The sequence below is a fragment of the Hirundo rustica genome, chromosome 2 (assembly GCF_015227805.2).
Source record: "Hirundo rustica isolate bHirRus1 chromosome 2, bHirRus1.pri.v3, whole genome shotgun sequence".
In the NCBI taxonomy this organism is placed as follows: Eukaryota; Metazoa; Chordata; class Aves; order Passeriformes; family Hirundinidae; genus Hirundo; species Hirundo rustica.
In genome coordinates this window covers 1695165-1716995 of record NC_053451.1, presented here as the reverse complement: position 1 = coordinate 1716995, position 21831 = coordinate 1695165, and the positions used below count along the sequence as shown (strand labels likewise).

The 21831-nt window shown below is 43.2% G+C and overlaps 1 protein-coding gene across 1 annotated transcript in view; it reads left to right on the top strand.

Annotated features, from left to right (window-relative positions):
* ADAMTS5 (ADAM metallopeptidase with thrombospondin type 1 motif 5) overlaps window positions 1–18079 on the top strand; it is a gene marked incomplete at its 5' end in the record, with an annotated part of 35074 nt that extends 16995 nt beyond the window's left edge. The window contains 6 exons of the mRNA XM_040090450.1: window positions 3993–4160; window positions 7951–8234; window positions 9329–9512; window positions 9936–10111; window positions 10737–10912; window positions 14283–18079. Of these exons, the coding sequence (XP_039946384.1) occupies window positions 3993–4160; window positions 7951–8234; window positions 9329–9512; window positions 9936–10111; window positions 10737–10912; window positions 14283–14850 (1556 nt within the window). The remainder of the gene's footprint in view (window positions 1–3992; window positions 4161–7950; window positions 8235–9328; window positions 9513–9935; window positions 10112–10736; window positions 10913–14282) is intronic.
* Window positions 18080–21831: the final 3752 nt, after the last annotated feature.

The following is a 21831-nucleotide window of genomic DNA, read 5'->3' as shown; positions in this document are numbered from 1 at the left end:
CCATTAATTAGTGCAGTGTGGACCTCCCAGGCCACATCTTGTTAATGATTATTTATGAAGTTTGTGTGGACGCAGTGGTCTCTGATTGCCTGGGCACAGTCTTGCCTGTCTGACAGGGGTGATATGTCTGTGATCTCCCATAAGTCTGTTACAACAAGCCAGCTCAGCACAGGTTTGTTTTGTGTAAAGTCTGGTGGCTGAATGTCTGATTGGAGCTTTTTTTTTAATGTCTGCTCCTGAGAAGAAGCTGCACTCCAGACTGTTGTTTCATTGAGTCTGAAGAACTCTTTTAAGCCAGAAATATTAAAAACTGCCTCTGGGCTGGAGGTTTAAAAGAGTGATTTTTTTTTTATTTTTTGTAATCCTTTTTCTTTCATAAGTGACTGATAGTGGTCAAAGAAAAGAAAGCTGGAAGGAAAATTCAAGAATAAAAATAAGAGGAATGGCTAGTTTTACGTTCTGTGCAATTTTTTTGTAAGCTTGTCTAATTCAAATCACTTCTGTTTATTAAAAAAACCCACCAGCTTTATTAATTGTTATTGTTTAAGATGACTTCAGGAAGATTCCTGAGTGATACAGCATGAAGTTCTTATGAGGGAGTCAGGTACTCACAGGAGTTAGAAAAACAGCCCGTGCCAGAAGAAATGGTTTTATTTTGACAGAGTTCCCACGTGCAAGCTCTGTTTAGCCAAGGGCAGAGCAGGAGGCTAATGCAGAAGGTCTGGGCTGGTGATCAGCCCAAGGAATGTTGAGCCAGGAGCTTCCTGAACCCTGGTCCCAGAGAGCCACTGACTCACGGGGTAACCTGGGGCACATCTCCTCACCTTCTTTTGCTCCCCAGTGTCCCAGCTGGGAATCAGGTGAAAGGCATGACCTCCCTGGCAAACACGTGCTTCACCCAAGCTGAGCTGCTCCCAGAAAACAAATGCCTGCAGCGTTCTTTAGCCTGCTGTGTCACCTTGCTCATGCCCTGTGGTCAGATGGACTGCAAGAGCTGCTCTTTGACAGGCTGTCCAAGCTCTTGTCCATAAGCAGGGATTGGTGGCTTTTTTTCCAGGAGATCCACTTTGGTTTGTGCTTTAGCAAAACCCGGAGTTGGCTTTGCTGTACGTCGTGGACATTTTCTGTTTTCTTGTTTCTAATGGTTGAAATGGAAACCAGTGAAAAACGTATGACGGTAGAGGAATTTTGCAAGAGAACCTCTGCAGATAGTCTAGAACTGCATATTAAGAAAAACTAGAAATACCCAGACTTCAAGAAGGGTTTGGACAACGCAGGCGTAGGGTGGGATTTTTGGGGCTGTCCTGTGCAGGGCCAGGAGCTGGACTTGGATGATCCTGGTGGGTTCCTTCCAGCTCAGGATATTCTGTGATTCTGGTTTGCTTCTCAGTGTTCCTGGGAATAGGAGAGCTGCTTCACCACACACCCAGCACAGCTGTGGTGCACTCCTGCTTTCCCTGCAGGGCTCTTGTGTCCTAACCCTCAGAGAGGATGAAAGTTTTAACTGACCTGTCATAATTTCTCTGAAGTATTCCCACCTTGGATTAGGGATATACCCTCCATTCCTACCGGGTGTAAGGATCATTTTTGAACCCACTGCAGGTGTTATTTCCTGTTGGACTGTAGCACATGTTGGCCTTCAGCAGGGAAAGCTGTGAGGGGAGGATTTCACTCCGTTTGGGTCGTTGGTCTTTTTGGGGTTTGAGATGAAGTTACAATCAGGCCACCTCCTCCTTGGCTACAAGAGGGCAAACCCTGCCTCCCCTCCATCTGTTCCCTTCTCCATTTCGTGCATTCCTACAGCATAACTTAACTGAGCACCATCCTGCTGGTAAAATTGTATTATGTCATTTTCACTCGGTGGGAACTGTCAGCACCAGTGAGATGCTTCATTAAGTAGAAAACGGCAGATGATCTACGAACCCGTTCTCAATCAGTCATCGTTTTACACAGCTGCTGGGAGCCTTTTCTTTTCCTTCAATAGCCCCGTTTGACGTTCGTGCTCGTACAAAATGAGGTGGGGCTAAAGTTGGCATTCTTTTTAAAAGCCTCCTTTGTAAGAGCTGTGTTCCTCGAGTCTTTGCTTCTGTCCAGAGCTTTCTCCAGGGCTCTAGTTCCATGCAGAGATGCTTCTGCTTCCCACCAGAAAATGCCAGAAACCTCCCTAATGTCGTGTAATAACATCAGCAGGGTTATGCATGTGAGGGGTGGTGAGGAGAGACTTGATGAAATAGGAAGGGAAGTGTCCCTTCCTTAATTTTTGGATGCAAAAGGATGAATGGCGCTGGTGTTAAAGGACTTGGCTGTTCTCACTTCTGTGCTAAAAAGAGCAAAACTTAGCCAGGCGGTATTTAGAGATTACACAGCCCTGTGATATTTTGAATTTTGATTCTTTTTAATCAAATGCAAAACCAGATTTCAGCGTCACTGGGAGTTTGTCATATGCTTTAATTGCTTCTAAGTCTGGTCAGAGTGCCTTAAAAGGCAGAGTTAGGACAGGGAGAAATTTAGGTTGTGGTAAGAATTAGGAATTTTAGCTCCATAAAATCCTTCGAGAGTTACATTCATGGTGTTTGTCACCCCAGGACATGTGCATACAAAGTTAACTGGCAAATCAATGTGGAGAGCTAAAATCCGTGTATTTAATGCTATTATCCTCACCAGCATCACTGGTGGCTAATTTAGAAGCCGAAGTACTGACAATCAGAATTATGTATTTTGGAAATTATTCACTACTTACTGCTTCTTTCCTTGTCGTTGATGGGTTTTGTAAAATTATTTTTGAAAATTTTAAACATAACAAGGGAGATTCACAAATACTTTGAGAAGCTTCTCCTCCAAGAGGCTGAGGCCTGCCAAGTGAGCGACTTAGTTCTTGTCGTGCACTGGAACAATGGCCTGATTTAATATGACAAAGTAGATGCTGCTAATGAGGTGTGTCCTCAGCTCACCCCATTTATCACAGTAAAGCAGAGAAGTTACGCTGCTCTCTAATTAAAGGTAGATTCAGTAGCCTGACACTTTCCAGGAGATGACCCTGTTTCAGATTCGTCTGCTTTTGCCAAAGTATTTGGGATGAAATGTTCTGTGCTGAACAGTGGCCTGAGAAGCATTTCATTTTATTTATTTACTCTGAAATTCGCCGCAGAGGCTGTCCGGCCTTTTTCTGAGGAGGGCGGCAAAATTGCAGCAGTGTTAAGAAGAAATCCTCAGTCTCTCTGCTCAAAGTGAAGGGCTTGAAATTTACCTGCAAGCTTCCTCATGTCCAAAGGATATTTTATTAATTGTCTCCCTGAAGGAAAAAAAAAAAGATGTCTTAGGTAGCAGAGAAACTCAAGAGCAGCCCAAGCTGCAGGAGCATTAACAGGCCTGTGAATATGTGCACCGTGTTGTTTAATTATGTACTTACATGGGATGTCCTTAGCAGAAAATGAGCAGTTCTGAAGAGTGAAGTACAGTTATGCAATAAGGGATTTGTCTAGAGAACAGAAGTGCATCTTACGTGGGTGAAGTGCTGCAGGGCGGTACCAGAGGCTGTGACAAACTGCAGTTCTCAACCAGACTGAAAGCTTCATGTCACAGATCTCTGGGTAGTTGTGAATGGTGCTGTGAAATGCTGAGCACTCTGAAAAATTACATCCTCGAGTTGCTGGTGTGCACCCAACTATCATTCGTATCCCACACCGAACCAGTGCTGAGTGCCACGGGATGCTGCTCAGCCAAACTCCTTGGGTCAGTGCTCCAGCTTTTTTTATCCACTAAACTGCATGTTTAGTACCAAGGCAAAGACTTGGAAATTTATCTTTTCCCCCAAGAGACCCTCACTGCCTTATTTCACAAACATTCTGCAGCGAGGTAATTTCCACAACTGGGAGCAGCCGATTGTTGATAGATATCAATGAGTACAGTTCCTGTCCCTCACAGGACTGTGAGCTCCAGCTGGTAAATTCTGGGCAGCCACACAATTTTATTTCTTTGTTTCATTTCCACAGGGCACTTGCTTGGGCTTTCCCATGATGACTCCAAGTTCTGTGAGGAGAACTTTGGCTCCATGGAAGACAAGCGCCTGATGTCCTCCATCCTGACCAGCATTGACGCTTCAAAACCCTGGTCCAAGTGCACCTCAGCAACTATCACAGAATTCTTTGATGATGGCCATGGTATGTGTTATCACTCCCCGTGTCAGCTACAAGGATACCTGTTACTGTGACCCTCTGTTTTTTAATTAGAACATTTTATGGCAGCTTATTGGCTAAATATGATGTTTACCCCTTGGGGAATAAGGACAAAAATTTTGTTTTCCAAAAGCAGAAATAAGAAAGCACAGTCTCCACTCTTAAAATGATTTCTTTAAAATGGATTTTTAAATCTTCACTGTGCTCCCAAACCAACTGCAGTTATTAAACAAACCACTCAAATTCCAAAATGCTGAGATAAGAATGACATAATTGAGTGAATGGATCAAGTTGTTATGGTAACCAAAATGCTTATGGATAAAAAGTATGGTGTGTCTGCTGAATGTAAAGGTTTGCTTTTAAATATTCTGTCGGTTTATTTCAGTGCTCTTTCAAATATTTTTCTCTGAATGACTTAATTTTTTTCTCTCAATTTTATTAGATTCATTAATCTGTACTATCCTGTTTTATGGTCCATATTGCTCTGGCATTGATTTAATATTACCAAATTAGTTTCCACAAATGAAGGGAACTTTCCCTTTTGAGTTACTGAGGTAACTCTCCCACCATCCATGAATGACCTCTGAGAGATTGTAAGGAGCTGTTTTCTCCTCAGTTCATGGGTAGCTATCATTTAGGTGTGTGGTCTTCAAGAGTTATTGATATGATGAAATTATTCATAGAAAATCTGCACCTCTCATCATGTAGGTCCTCTGGGAATTAATTTTATTGCTGATGCTGTTGGTGTGATTTCATATACATAATATTTGAGGAATCTCTTCTCTTGATGGATCAGCCCTTCAGAGACTTTTTCTAAGTAATAGTCATCTTTTCTAGAAAAACTTAAAATTTCCCAGTTATTCATTTAACATTTAGCTGTCATTTAATAGCTCTATCCTAACAGAATACAAATGCCATCCGTGAAATCAAAATGGAAGTCAGTGATTTGACTCCAAATGATTTGAAAACTTGATTTGACAATCGATGGCCTCAGCAGCCCTGGGTGCATTGAGTGGTGCTGAATGACACCATAAGCTCATTTTCCTCAGCAGTGGAACACCTGACAGCTGAGTGCACTGCAGACACCAGCATTACATGAAGTCAGCTGAGTAAATCCCAACAGAAGTGTCTGGTCCAAGGTCAGCCAGAGGGCTGGGGAGGATCAAGGTGCTGATTCCCTGTCTCCTGGGGCCTGCTCTGAGAACAACAAACAGCTCTGTCATGATATCACCATTTGTTTTACACTCACGAGATGACCCCGGACAACAGTTTGACATTTAGGAAGAAAAGGCTGGGTTTGTGTCTAGAGGAGAGTGACATTTATATCCATCTGCTTTTGGCCAAGCCTTTCCAAAGGTACTAATTGCCTTTATTGTCATGCCAACCACCAGGCCGTGGGGTGGTTGCTTGGGACTTACTGTGTTCAGTCCCAGTGCTCTGTGCAACCTGGAACAAGGACTGTTTGTGTTTTAATTAATTTATATCCTGCTTATCTGCTTCCTGCACAGATCTTGGTCTGCCTTTATTTTTCCCCAAGATATATTACACACAGCATTGAGAGAGATAATGAGATGGCTTAATTAGCACTGTCATCAGCCAACAATGTTGCTCTATTCCAGGGCACAAAGATGTTCTTTGGTGCCCAGGACCAAAAAAAAAAAAAAAAAAAAGGGAATAGCAGTATGTATATGCTCTGGATGTTGAGATGTAATGCAGAATGGAAGCCTTCTCTGCCCTCCCACCAGGGCCCACTCTGTCCTTTCTGACTGTGACAAGCAGGAGGTTGGCCCAGCTGGTGGTGAAAACACCTGCAAGTCACTGCAGCCTGTCCAAACACAGGCACTGCTATAGTCTACCCATGTAAAAATGTTTTTTTTTTTCCTGTGGGAAATCCTCAGGGGCCTTCCCTATCTTAAGTTTTGAATTTATCGTGTGAGATCAGCTGGAGCACCTAGCTTTGTCGAAATGACACAACTTTCCTCAGTTGGGGAGAGATTTGGATCTCAGTCCCCTGTGTTGTGGAGGGGAAAAAAAAGCTGCATTTGCTGTGTAAGCTTGTGAAACCTGTTTGTTACTCACATACGGTGGGTTTTAACTGAAATGATTGACGGATGAGTATATGCAAGGATGAGACTTTTCTTCCCTTTTTCTATAAATTTGTATTTCCAGTCAAAATGAAGCGTTACTAGAGTGTTTTAAAATACTGAAAAACAGCTCTACTTGGGAGTTCGGTAAACTTCAGCATAGGTGCAAAAGCAGTGTATAATACTGAATATTGACTTGCTCCAGCCTTCCCATCACTGCCCTCACGTTTCAGTGGCTTCCTTCCTCTTCACAAGGTATATGAAGGAGGATTTCCACTGTTAATTTATTTTTACAAAGTGTATTTTTGCCAGAACTTTTGCAAATTATGTCCAGAAACTCCAGGAAAAAAAGATAGGTGCTTCCTTACTCCTCATCACGTCTCTTAATATTTCACACTACAACAACCCAGGGTATTTTTAATTATCTTTATCCTGCGACAACTAGCATTGGCACACCTTGTCTGCATTAAAAATTCAGCATAATCCAGATTAAATACAAGACTAGGGTAAGTCAGGGTCAGCAAATGGAACAGGTTTAACAAGACTGAATTTTTGGTTGCAGGTCATCATGCAGAAAGAATTTTTGGCTAGTTTGGCTAATTGGCATTAGTCTTTAGAAGGGCAGAGAAGTTGCAGTAAGTGTGTGTTTTGGAAGGAAGACTCAAGCTATTGAGAAATGGGTTATTTGGTTTGCTTAAACTCCCTGGCCAAGCTTGAGATTCTGTTCCATTTTGTGTAAATAGTGAGGGTTTTATAGATAGGCTTTTTTCAGCCGTGGTGCAAGTGAAGAACACTGGTGTGGATTCCAAAGTGAGGTAAATTGTGGTGAGTTATTTTGGCCGAGGATGAGTGGAGCTTGCCCAGACCACATATCCCTTTCATGAAGTGTAAAAGAGGTTACACTGAATAAATAGTTCTGTATGTCAACAAGTGAGGTTTTCAACATAAAAAAAAAAAAAAAACAGCTATCAGAAGATACCTAGAACGTAAATGTGAGTTCTCATTTTTAGAGTGTGCCGGACGAATCTTGACCAGACCTTAAAACACGTACACAACTCTGTACATTGATGCAATTTTTTCTTTCTGTTATTTATGGGTTGTTGTGTAAAATGGATAACCCTTTTCAAACTAGTTCCATAAGCAGCCAAGCATCACTCCTTAGAAGAAAAGTGCAATCCAGCTTTAGTGCCAACATTAGTTTTGATACACGGCTTATATTTTTCCTTTGGCCTGGTAGAAATTTTTATTTTTCAGTCTATTTTGGTTGGGGTTTTTTGGCCTCATTGGCTACAAGTCTGTGCTTTTTGATTTTTCCAGCATCCCTTAGAAACTTTACTATTTCTGATTTAAAACTCAAATGACATCTGCGCTTGCTTTGAGTCTCGCGCGCTCTTTAGATCACAAAGCGATAAATAGCGTGAGATGTGTTCCGAGTCTTGCGTAAAGGATTGAAAGGACCTGGGTAAAACTCATTTACACCTCAGGCTGGGACCAGGCAGCTCAGCAGCGGGGTCAGAACACGGTGGCAGCAGTTTAGCCTCTAGAAAACCTGATTTCACCTCAAGAGTCTTCGCATCACCGTCCTTTGAAGGAGGTTCGCTGTCTCCCGAACGACTTTGCAGCGCTGCAGGGAAAACGGGGAAATAGCAGCAAATAACGGAGTAAAACAGCAGCTTGGCTTGCTCTTCCAGGGAACTGCCTGCTGGACCAGCCCAGGAAGCACATCGTGGGCCCCGAGGAGCTGCCGGGGCAGACGTACGATGCCATCCGGCAGTGCAAGCTGGCCTTCGGCGCCGAGTACACGGTGTGCCCCGGCATGGACGTGTGCTCGCGCCTCTGGTGCGCCGTGGTGCGCCAGGGGCAGATGGTCTGCCTCACCAAGAAGCTGCCCGCCGTCGAGGGGACGCCCTGTGGCAAGGGAAGGATCTGCCTCCAAGGGAAATGCGTGGACAAGACCAAGAAGAAGTACTACTCGGTAAGTCACCGGCCGTGGCGCCGGGGGGAATCGGAAGAGGTGATCCCTCGGAGGTGCTGGTTCTTGTGGGAGTGGGAGGGGCTGCACAGAAGCGAGATTGAAAGCTGCCGTGGTTGTTTAGCACATAACTGGGCTGTTGTTGGTGAGGGATGTAGGAAAAATGCTGCTGAAGTTCAGGAAGTGTATTTTGTTCTTTAAGGAAAGCCGCCATTCCTGGAAAACTGGGAAGGTCCTTTCAGAGGAGGTGATTTGCCCGTTCAGTAAATGGCAGTTACCAGGATATGGCTTTCTGACTGGGCAAAGAAAAAGGCAGATGAAATTAATTCAGAATGTAACTTCTGGATCAGAAAAGTTTGTGCTTCCAGTGACAGAGAACCCCTGTCTACTTTGTATATCTGAAGCTGCACAGTTCAGATACTCCTAAAATTCTCTGGGTAGACAGCAGCCCCTTCAGTGACACCCACAGAAGAGATGTGGACTTGTAGAGCTTTGTGAAAATATTTGCAAACTGTGGGAGCCATTCAAATCAAGCTACAGCCCTTATAACACGTTTTTAATGGATTTCTAAACCCTTTTTATGGATTTCTATACTTCTACTTGATACTGCAATACTATAGCCAATGTAGCAGGGTTGGTAACTCCACCTCTTGACAGTAATTCTGAGCAATACCTACACATCACAACAGTTGGATGTAATTAATCTCAGATTGGCAGTATGGGTATATTGTGGGAGTTGAACCCCTTGGAGCCAGTTCGAGGGGCCTTTTTGGTAGGAATAGCAAAAAATAAGAGAGCAGCCCACGAAACTGTGGGTGTGTTCCATGAAGAGGCTGAAGGCGGCCGTGTGGAGCAAGGCCCAGCACTGGCTTTACACCCGCAGTGCAAATGAGACATCTCACCAGTGTGCAAATAAAAGGTAGAAATTAACTTAGCTGGGACAAAGAAGGTTCCCAAGAACTGTTATCCCTGAATGGTAGGAATGATGGAATGAAGGAATTTAGTTGAGGGAAGCATTAGCAGTGACTTTGTGAGGTAACAACTCCGTTCACACTTGGATGACGAACTCACCTCCTGCTGTTCCTTGTGTTTTTCAGGCTTCAAGCCACGGCAACTGGGGCTCCTGGGGACCCTGGGGACAGTGCTCCCGCACCTGTGGGGGTGGAGTTCAGTTTGCCTATCGCCACTGCAACAACCCAGCCCCCAGGAACAACGGGAGGTACTGCACGGGCAAGCGGGCCATCTACCGCTCCTGCAACGTCACCCCCTGCCCCGCCAACGGTGAGTGCCCTCCTGCTCCTGCCCTCCCTTCACAGACACAAACACTGATTATCTGCCCAAAATGTAGTTATCACGGCAAGACGCTCATCGTTAGTGCAGTATCCTGATTCTTCACCCACGTGCCATAGAGATGGACACTTGAGTGAAATCCTCGCCCTGGATGCCGTGGAGAAAGGACACTTGAGCCAAAAAAAGTCAGTCCTCTAAAATGAAACATCAAACTTCAGGGCTTTAATGCTTTGTTATGGCGTGGGGAGATTTCCAAGCTAAAACAGTAGAGGGGTTGGAAGGCCAGGTCTAAGTAAAGAAGTGGTGTGACATAACTTGAAAATGATGTAGGAAAGAAATGGGAATAGTAGGTGGACATAATGATAGTTGCAGCATGGTCTGAAATTGGTACTAATGATGTGACTAATTCCACAGCTAAATCCTTTCGACAAGAGCAGTGTGAAGCAAGGAATGGCTATCAGTCTGATGCAAAGGGGGTCAAGACTTTTGTGGAATGGGTCCCCAAGTATGCTGGAGTACTGCCTGGAGACGTCTGCAAGCTGACCTGCCGAGCCAAAGGAACCGGTTATTATGTGGTATTTTCTCAGAAGGTAATGGCAGCTCCGGTCAGGGTTTCGTGCTCCAGTTTAGAAGGGTCCCATATTTTAGAAATCTTTCCCTACAGCCAGGGAAAATAAGTTAATCATATGATTCAAATACTTAACTGTGTGATCAGATTTAATGGTTTGATCCAGTGGTTGTACATGAGATAAGTTTTTCCACATCTCAGTATGTGAATGCATGAAAAATACAGGCCTCTCTGCACTGGTTTGTTTTCAGTAGTGGATAAAGTGCTTTCTGCCTGGAGTTTTCTGTCATTGTGGGGTTTTCTGGAGGAGAAAGTATTAGGAGAAAAGAATAAGTCTAACCCTGAACTATGTTAAAGGAGTTCAGAGTAACTCCTGAAGAACCAATTAGCATAGGATAATTAGTAGTACAGACGTGACTCGTGGTCAGTTTGTTCTGTCAGATGCAATCCAAACTGAAAGTTAGCTGTCATTGCTTTTGTCCTTTTACTAAATTTCATCTGCTTTTTTACCATCAATATTAGAGAAACTCGGTCTGGTCCGACCTGCTCTGAGTTGGTGACTTAAATAAGGAGCTGGGTTTTGCCAGCTGAATCCAAACCCGCAAGTTTCTGTGGCAATTTGAACCAAGTTTTATTTGCTTGCTCAGGTCACTGATGGCACAGAGTGTCGACCCTACAGCAACTCAGTCTGCGTCCGAGGGAAGTGCATCCGAACGGGCTGTGACGGCATCATCGGATCCAAGCTCCAGTACGACAAGTGTGGGGTGTGTGGAGGAGACAACTCCAGCTGCACCAAAGTCATGGGAACCTTCACCAAAAAGAGGTATTGATCCCAACAGCAAATGCATCTTGTTGTGCAGATAGTTACTCTGCCGTGTGCTGCTTGCTTTCTGTCTCTAAATGCAATTTGCGTTCACATGGAGGGAAAAAAGCACACTGCCTGTAGCTTATTGCACTTTCCAGATGTGCACAGCTGGCTCCTAGCATTGCCCTGAAATTGGCAAAGCACCAACTGGCAAAACACTGCACCCAGCTCATTTCTGACAAAAAGTGCCAATGAGGCAGGTGAGCATCAACAGGAATAAGGCGTAGCAACTCATGCCACTTGAAAGTCCTGCTGTGTCAGACGGACTGTGGTTCCTGGAGGACTCATGAAAAGGAAGAGAGAGGTGAATCAGAAAGTTGTTGAGATCAGAAATATCTGCATCTCTCTGAGAATTTGCATTTCCCACTTGTTGCTGCGTTAGGAAGGTACACCCTGAGAATGCTTTTTCATCTCATCTAGATATTTTGAGCGGCACTGAGGACATCCCACCTGATTTTGTGACGCACATTCCTTGTATTAGAAGTGCAGAGAAGCAGACAGTTGTAAACACCTTCCTTGAGAGCTGAGAGAAATTATACCCAAAGATTCCCTTTTCCCACTGCTGAGTATGTGTGGAGTTCAGGTAAATAGATGAGATACCAGAAATGTCACAGGCTTACTCATGACTATATGCCTTCATATCCCTTCATGTCCACTGCCATAATATCAATCTCTAGATGGATTTTTTAAAGTCAAAATATTTATAGCAGTTATCCACGAGGCATTTTTCTGTCAGAGTTCACCTTTTAACTGTACTAAAACTTAATTCAAGTAAAATAAAAGGAACTCCTGCTGTGGTTTTCCCTCACCACACTGGGGGCAGTACTGATAGACCCATCTCAAGTAAATCCTTTCTATCGGCTAATTTTTTTTCCCTCTTCAATTCTTAAGATTCATAGAAAAATTGGGATTTTTAATCATCATTTATACAGATTCCAAGGTCTCAAAGGACTGATCTACACATAGAAACTTTTAGTTGACAGTTTCTACTGAGAATCAGTGACTGCATTAAGCATCTTTTATATATGAGCTTGATTTTATATCTTCCAAATTCTTACATAGCATGTTGAAAGCTACCAGAAGTTGAAATCTGACTCTTGAAATGATCTTTTGTTTCTATACATTTCAACAGACTGATTAATAGCAGTCAAAACTGACTTGGAGAGTGAATTTATTCTAAAAATAAACGTAACTAATCTTCTTCCTGGTAAACCAGTGATTGCTCATCTAACGATGCCAGGACACCTCTGCCAAAAGGAATGGCTTTCCAACCAAATTAGTAATTGTATAAACCAAATCTTTTCCAATTTGTAAATATTGGCATGTCTGGGAATGTCTAAATGAAGATGACAGTGGGAGATGTATTTCTTGTGATTTTGTAATAATCGGGCTCCAGGAAAAGTTTTAGAGGGGCTCCATGAATTTCAGTGAGGCCAAATACGTGTCATAGATGCACTTGGAAATGGCGAGATTTATTGTAATTATCCCTGTGAAGTTACCATCTTACTCCTCAAATCATGCCTTTAAGTGTCATGAGAATGGCCAGAGGGGTAAAGTTATGTTCTAATATGATTTTGATTGGATTTGGGACTGTTGATTTACTTTTACTGGAAAAGTTGTTTGAGGCAATTCTTCTCTGCGAGTAATTGACATTAAAATAAACCCCCGGTTAAAATAGTGAAGTCTTAATTGTCTGTAAACTGTTTTAACAGTATTGTTTGAAAGGGCAGTGCTGGCAGGAAAATTGTCTTTCCTCCACTGAAAAATGGCAGCTCCCTTGTTGCTGTCCACTATAAACTTTAACGATCTGCACTTTGAATGTACAGGGAAATTAAAATGTACAAGGCAAAACTATTATTTCCCATTGCAGATAATTGCCATAACAACGTTTGTCTGTGCCTTTTTTTTTTTTTTTTTTTTTTTTCCTCTTAAAGCAGGCAAAACAGAATCTTCTGGGAAATTTGCTTCTTTAGATTTTTGTTCAAAAAGCCGTAAAGCCAAATTAGCAGAAGTTGGGAAAGAGGGGAATTAATCTGCACATGCTTCTCTGTGCACATAGAGCATTACGGCTCTTCGTGCAGGCAACGTGAATCCTCCAGGACTGCTTGTAGGTTTTGAACAAATGGTTTTGTAACTTTAATGAGATGTCTGAACTGAGTTATTCTGGTGACTCTTGTGTAAAAAATATTTGTGCAGTGCTGTAGAGCAGAGTCCCCAGTCTGGGATTCGCACCATACTCCTCCAGCTTTATGGAGGTGCTAAATCAATGGAGTCTTAAGTCATTGTCCCAGAACTGCTGGAAATAGCAGGGGATCAGCACGAATGTTTCATCTGTAGTATGTGCAGTCTCTACTTGTGCAGCCAAAAGTTCTCAAAATTAGCAGTCTTTTCTTTAAATAATCCCAAAGGAGATGCCATCATTTGAACGTATTTTTAATTTATTTTCTCACTCAACCTTTCAGGTATGAAGTACTTTCAGGGTGGCTTTGTAACGGGTTTAAGAATGAAAACACATCCCCAAAGTCCAGCTGGTAGCTTACAGCTACGTAAAGCCTTTAAATTTTTTTCTATATATCAGTGAAGTTATAATAACATACTTGAGATAGTGATAAATTCCATCACACTTGCAGGTTGAATGCTTGTCACTTTTGGTAGAAGAGTTTCATCTCTTTTTCTAAATCCCAGTTAAGATAGTTCTTAAGTAGTGGAGAAGTCCATGATGGTACAAATGAAGCCTTTGGGTGCCTCTCTTATTAGACACTTGACGATTAATCTTTGGCTTTATAAGTTTCAAAGTAAACGAATGTTTTCTCGGTGATCAAGATTATTTTTAAATGTTCCCAAGGTACCTCTACCCAGCTGTTCTTCTGCTCGTGCTTTCCTTAATCATCATTATAGCAAAGACAGCAAGAAACAGCTGTAACCAATGCAGATCTCATTATCTTTTTCCTTGGCAGGCAGCGCGTGCATCGTATTTCATATCTCCCACCCTCTGCTGAAATCTATAAGCTATCTGTTATTTTTCATTCCTCTGGTATCTGACCCACGTCAGATTGTCCCTAAAGCTAAAGATTAAGCAATCTGCAAGAAGTGCAGTAGAAACTTCTTGGAGAACATGAGGAACAGCACAGTAGGCCAAGAGCGGTGCCTGGTCAAATTAATCTCAGGGAAAATCCAGGTGGCCTGAACTGAAATGAAGCCGAGATGTTGCTGTCGGTAGGTTGGACTCAAAGCTCTGTTCCAGCCTGGTTGATTCCGTGGTTCTGTGTCGTGCCGGTGACTTTGTGAGGCGTTGCAGTGAGACTCTTCCTTCTCTCCCTTCCTTCAGCAAGGGCTACACGGACGTGGTGAAGATCCCGGAGGGGGCGACCCACATCAAAGTGCGGCAGTTCAAGGGCAAGGACCAGAGCAGGTTCACGGCCTACCTGGCCCTGAAGAAGAAGAACGGGGAGTACCTGGTCAATGGGAAGTACATGATCTCCACCTCGGAAACCATCATCGACATCAACGGCACCGTCATGAACTACAGCGGCTGGAGCCACAAGGACGACTTCCTGCACGCCATGGGCCACTCGGCCACCAAGGAGATCCTGATCGTGCAGATCCTGGCCACCGACCCCACGCAGCCCGTGGACGTGCGCTACAGCTTCTTCGTGCCAAAGAAACAGGGGCAGCTGGCAAACTCCGTGCCCGGCGGCGGCGGCGGCAAAGTGACGGCGCAGGCCGCGCAGCCCCGCTGGGTGACGGGGCCGTGGCTCTCCTGCTCTCGAACGTGCGACACGGGCTGGCACACCAGGACTGTGCAGTGCAAGGACGGGCACGGGAAACTGGCCAAGGGATGTCTGCTCTCCCAGAGACCCTCAGCCTTCAAACAGTGCTTGCTGAAAAAGTGCTAACCTGTGGTGGTGAGCTGCTTTCCAAGAGGTTCGAGGAAGCCGCTGTTGGCGTGCTGGTGTCGGGTCTGCCCAGACAGAGGGAAGCAAAGGCTTCGATGTACTTGCGTTCAGTCTCTAATTATGGGCAGAATCTGCCTGTTTGGACCAAATGAAGATGTGCACTGCTTTAAATAATAGTAGGGTGGTCTTAATATGTCAAAGAAAGTAAGCATTAAAGTTGTTATAAGCCCTCTGTGTCTGCAAAAAACGGAAAATAAATTAATGCAAAAGAAGAGAAACTAGTGAATGGAGGATCCTGGGATATTTGAAGGTTACAGAATCATCTCCCCTTCTTCACCTACCTCTACTACAGTAAGTCCTTAGGAAACGTCACAAGTCCCCGTGGTCCCACAGTAGCTTATTTTATGCTGTTTTGTAAATATCTTTCGGTTGGTATATCAATTTCTATCACTTCCTTCTATTAAAGAAATCAAAAGACAAACTACATAAGCAAAATGATTGACCAAAGTATATCTGCAGCCCTTGTGGACTTGGTCCATCCTTCAGAAGGGGCCACAGATGTTTTACTGGAAAATGAAGAGCTTGCTGCTGGTTTTAACAAGTGATACCTTTTGGTTTTGACAAAAGGAAATAGGTTTTCGTGGTAGGAATTTCCTGACAGTGTATCATTAGTGTCTGACAAATCCTGTGTTTGCGCCCCGAAATTCTCAGGAGGAGCCTTGCAGCAGCTTGCAGAGCAGGGAACCCCACACTGCTCCAGCAGCAGGAGCATCAGCAGCTCCTCCCCGTGTGCGTGTCAGGCGTGCAACCTCCCTGGCTCCAGCTGGGTCACAGCCTGGGCTCCTCGTTGTCACTGAACGAGAGCTGCTGGAGCTGCTCCTCTCCATGAAACAGAGGCATGCTGTACTTTGTAGAAAACTGGTTAGAGAACCAAAAATCACAGGTGAGGTAATCAAGTGTCTTCTAACTCAGATATTCTGAGGCTGCGTTCAGCTGCTTTCTCTGGTATTTTCTCTATGGCTTCCACCTTGAATTTAACAATGTGTAATGTACCTACATCTTTTCAAGAGGCTATCAAGGTCAAAAAAACACAGCAAGCAGTTAATATTTTATCACTGTTTTGTCCATCGTGTCTAACTCTGGTATTCATCTTACCAGCAAAAGTTTGTAACTATTTGTCTTTTTTTATTTTCGATTGTTTTGTGTGTTTTGGTTTTTTTTTTTTAAAGAAGGCATTCATGTTCTGTATATCTACCACATTTGGGAGGAAGAGGGGTCACTAGGAAGTCAAACCACATCAGGATGTGGAGGACTTGTCCAATATCAATAAGACTGTTTCCACAGCACAGGCAGTAGCTGGTAACAGTTTTCCTTGGCAGCAATTTCTGAATCCTGTTATTGTCTTGTGGAAGTTCTGTGACTGAGGCTGGGCATTTTACCTTGTGCAGGTGGAGGCCTGAGACCAGCCCCGGTAAAATTGCTCTCTTTAATATCAGCAGGCTTTGAATTAGACCCTAAGATAACAGATGCCAAAAGAAATGGTTAAAAAACACTGACGAAAGTAGAACCCCATCTTTTACGTCTTTATTCATCCATACAGGAGAGTAGGAGACTGCAAGAGGATTTTCAGAAGAGCCTCAGCTGTAAGTCAGTGTTACTTGAGCACTGAAACACCTCAGGCTCTTCTGAAAATCCCAGGCATGAAATCAGCAGGAAAACTTGCTGGAGTGTGGAGCAAGAAGGGCAGGTCTGACTCCAGGCTGACACAAACATGTTTTTGCAACTGTGGCATGTTTGTGTGAACTCTAAAAAATCATGTGACGATTTCAAAACATCATAGAGTTGCTACATCTACAACTGTGAAATCTGGAGAAGGATCTGGTTTTTTACCCTGTTTTAAATAAACAGTACCAAGGGCAGGGCCTCCTCCTCTGTTCAGTGGATTGCCAACAAATGTTATTAATCAGCTTTCAAAAATGGCGTGGCCTTCTGTTCAGGAGCAGACCCTATGCAAAACTGTGGCTCTTGAGGAATACTCCCCATTTATTCTTGATCCAAGTTGAAGAACCGAGGTCAAGGCTCAGAAAATTTGCAGAGTGCTGGGAAGTAAATGTTTATGCCTCCTCTGCCTGTTAAAACAAGATCACTTTGAAATGCCTTATTTTTCCTTCAAAATAATCTGATTTTGATGCTTATATGTGTATTACACATGTCCCAGAACCTCTCCAAAAAGTCCATAACAAATAGAAACTATCTTGAGATGAAAAATCAGGAGATTTAATGTGTCTCAGCATAGATAACATTTGTCTCAGCATACAGCTGCTGCATTAAGTGGTGTTTGTGTTCTGTCCAAATAGAGACAGAATGTGCAAGTATTTGTGTTTGCATCGTGATAATAATTTATTATATGTTCATCAGGCTGAGTAAAGGTTTTGGATGCTATCTAGGCATGCCATATGCGGGTATAAATTCAGATCTTCCTTAGATCAAGAGTATCTTTTAAAAATGAAAGAGTTTACTTGGAAATGAACACGAGAGGAAACCCCTGCAGTGATTTTCACCAGTGTAGCAATGAAGCGAATTAACACGAGCAAAGATGTGAGGGAGCAAAGAGGACAGACCAAGGCAGCACCCTAAAAGTGTAAGATAAAGGGTAAGTGAAGCCTTGCTTTTCCAGGCGTTCCTAAATCAGATCCAGTTCCAAACCTTGCCCGTGGCAGTCACGGCTGTCCCGTGTACCTGATGAATGAGGAATTGGTGCAGGGTCTGTTCTCAGCCGAATCCCGTGTCACTCGCACTGTGACATCATTGTTTACATTTCTACCCAGTGCTGCACAGCTGGATTCAGCAAATGCACCAAGGGGATGGAAACCTGGGACTCTGCTCTCGGCACAGCCAGGAACGATCCCAGTGTTAAATTCACTCTCACTTTGGGACGCTCTTCCAGTGCCCTTAGGTGAATTTGGACCCCTGAGCATCCGTGGGGTTTACAGCAGCTGCTTTTCAAGTAGGATATTCTCATTAGGAAAAAGCCTGGCATCTTTGGTTTGACTGTGTACAGGAAATTGTTTAGCTGCCCTCCTGTGGAAACAGTTTTATCGCAAGGGGAAGAGGGAATAATCTTGTGGATTAAAAACAACTGTTTAAAAAAAAAAAAAAAAAAAAGAAAAGGCAACACAGCACTGAAAAAAAATAAAATAATTTATTGTTTTTACAACTGGTATGTGAATGGATGTAATGGATTTATTTATTCTTATTTAACAAAATACCAATTGTGGAAATTCTATATTTAAAATGTTTTGCTATTGTCTCTGTCTCTTTTTCTGGCTCTCTTTTAATTTATGCTTCGGATTTGTGTTGCAAGTACCGCCTTGTGAGTTTACATAATATATGGCACTGGTCTTTTTTTGTATGATTTCATTCAGAAAACTTTCTGCATGGAACAGGAGTATATGTGGATGCACATGTATAGATGTATATTCTTTTTCTGCCTCCACCTTTTCCTTAGAGAATTGGTAGCTTTTTCATTTGGTGGCACCTCGTGCTCCAAGCTCGTTACACTTCAAAAAGCCCTCAGCAAGCAAGTCCCAAAGGTCTGCGGACCAAAAATGCCCCGTAATGGCTCCTGAAGAAGTCAGAGAACAGATTGGTGTCTCAGAGGCATGTGCAGGTCATGCTGGAGGCCTCAGTGATGGAACCCCCAAGCTGATCCTACCCCTTGCTTAAATTGTAGCAGAATTTCAGTACCTGGGAGTCCTTCCCCTTCATGGGAGTGAAGTTTCTCTGAGTTGTCAGCGCTCTTCTCTGGTGCAGCTTCTTATGCTCAAGTGACAGCACTTAAGAGAAAGCTCCTGGCTGTCTCTTTATAAAATAGCTTGATAAACATATGATCTGGTTTATGGGGGCTGAACCATTTGAAAAGGTTTTTTTTTCCATGTTATCACTGTTCATACACATAGATAAATACGTATATATGGCTATAAAAAGTCAAAAGCCCAACTTGGAAGGCTTTGCAATGTTTTACTTAGTTGTATTTCAGCTCTTTGCACCACATCAGGCAAAGTTAGATGGAAAACAAACAAACAAACAAAACAGCAGAGTATGTTTCCATGAGAATAATACCTGTTTGCTTCCACTTTTCTTCCAGTTCAACCAGTGCAGACCTGAAGGGAGCTAGAACTGGGTGCAGTGTGAGGGGAGGAATGTGGTGTGGACAAACCTCCAGCTTTTCTGCAGCCAGTTCATTTACCAGTACAGATGGCTCTGCAAGGGCAGTACCACAGGCTGCACATACAGATCCAAACTGCTGGAGGTCACCTTGCTCGCAGTGCCCGCGTTCACGTGAGTTAAATTTCCAGCTCAGCCTCTCTCCTGCCACCCAGGCACTGCCCAAGGCCAGAGCCAGCTACCAGGCTTTAGAGGAATTAGGGATGGCCAGTGGGTGATGCTTCCTCTCTCAAAGCCCTATCCAGAATGCCACGGAGTACAGGCCTGGGCTTTGATGCTCGTAAGGGCGGGCTTTGAGCAGGGTTTCATCATTAGTTGTGGGCTTTCAGCAGTGTGTGCAGGTGAATGTTTCTCCTCGTGCCATGCTGTTACCACTGAGGAAGTAGAGCCTATAGCAAGAGGCAGAATTACATTCTCTGGGCATAGGCTGGAATTTTCAGGGGTAAAAAAAGTTACGTGGTTTGGAGGATTTTTTCCTTTTTTTTTTTTTCATGAAGTGACTTGGTTTTCATAGAGCTGCCAGAGTGCCTCACTGCATTCATACTTGCCATGTGCAACATTTTCAAGGGTTTTTTTCCTATGGGTGCCCTTAAACTAACCTGTTTAGAAAAGCTAGTTCAGTTCTTGTTTCAAACAACATTGCAAATGCAGATACTTCTGGTTTATTACACTCACCAGCAATATCTCTTCATGTAAGAGATTATTGGGGCCTCAGATGGCACCCCAAAACATGCTTTGGGGCTTAGGTTTAACCACAAGCACAAGTTTTCAGTGTGAAAATTTGAAAAGCCCTAAACACAGGTGAGTGGTGTTTACACTCCAAACATCCCAACACCGTCCCACTGCTCTGCACTCTGTGAGTTCCAGGACAAAACTCGGGGCATCTTTAGCCCTGGAAGTTGTTTGTGGAGGCTCAGAGTCAGTGTAAGGACAGCAAAATCCTCTCCCCAAACATCAGCCGTGTTCAGACACCCGTGGCTAAGTGTAGGTGCATATTTTGTGTGTGTGCTTGTGTATGTGAATACTTGGGTCTCCATAACGCCCACTCACAGGGGAAGAAAAAGTTACACTGGGTTTAGTAATACCTACATAACTTTAGAGTTATTTCATGGCATCATTTGCAAAGCATCCAGCTTTGCCTGGAGGTGCTTCAGACTTACACCACTGTGACAGCATAGTTTTTTCTTTATTTATAGTAACTGGTTTACACAATTTATCATGTGAACTGTGAAATCTGCAAATAGGTTATCTTATGAAACACAGTGACAGGCATACAGGCATTGGTAAAATCCCATCAGATGCAGGAAATAATGTGCTGAATTAAGTAAGTTGGGGACAGGGTATAATTCTGTAGAACAAGAAATTTAACTTCTTTTGCCAGGTCATCTGCTTAGCATCAGATAAGAGAAGATGAACAAGGGTGTTGCAGGCAGGACTAAGGGGAAAGCACAAAGTTTGGGTTTGCTTAGTTTACTTCATGTGCCTCTTTGTGCACTGTTGGTGTCAGCATATTGTGTCACCTGGCTGGAATACCAGTACCCTTTCAGAAACTAAGACGTGTCACAAAACTCATTTTTGTCCTAATCTGTGTCTAATCAGAGGGAGTTAATATTTTTGGAGCACCACTGTGTCAGCCAGTTTACATCATGCAAAATATAAATTCCTTTGAACTGGACTGTGCAAGGTCTACACTATACAATGAGAGAAGGCCAATATTTTGTTTTGTGAACTATTACATATGTATAATTTACCAGTTGTAATCTTAAAACACTTGACTGTGATTTCAGTAAAAGTAATAAATACAAACTGTATCATAGGTCCAAAATATTTGTTTATATGGTATATTTGGGGGCCTCTGTTTGCTCTTTATGCCCCAGTGCAGGCAGATGAGCATAAAGGTCTTGAGCATAAATTGAAGACATAAATATTCATTCTATATGTGAGCACTGCATTTTATTTGTGGTGAGGTGGAGTTCCAAAGGGTTCTGGGGAGTTGTGAAACAGCAGGGAAGTGCAGAAGGTGGTGTTTGTTATGAGATTTATGATCATCCATCTAAACCAATCTCAGAGCAGTAAGGACCTGCCAGAAGGGATGGTGTTGGTGCTGAGGTGGTTGCACAGAAAGGTAAGAGGTTTTTTGGGGGAGACAGAGCTGCAAATACTCCAGTTGGAAGTGTGGCTCTTCAGAGGCATTGTGTACAAAGATTTCCTTTTCTAATATAGCCTTATAATTCATTTTTCATGCTGATTTCTCGCTTATCCTTTCACATTCCACAGCACTACGTTGGGAGCTTTTCTTGTTCCCAAAAATGGTGCTTTCCAAAAATACATTCTTCCCAAAAGTTAAAGCAAACTCATCCTGTTTACATCTTACCCCACATGTGTGTCTAATCTATTGATTGCTGGCATTTTTATGAATTTGGGATTTTGCCTTTCATTAACTTGGAGGTTTTGCTTTCTTGTGTTTTACAAATTGTGAATGAAATTGGCTTTTATTTACAGAAACATTTCATATATGCCTAGGAACAGCTTTTCTTCCTAGGCCATTAAACAATGGCAGTGCAGCTTTACAGAGCTGTTAGTACCTACAGAAGGGCCCAAGCTCTTTACAAAAAAGTGTTATCACCGTGGGCATACATCAGTGCCTCCTCCACAGCGTTGCTTAACAAGCTGCAGTGTCCCTGTGGTCATGGCAGGTCCTGTCTTCCCAAAATTCCATTTTCATTTCCCGCTTTAGAGTTTGCAGTAGCTCAG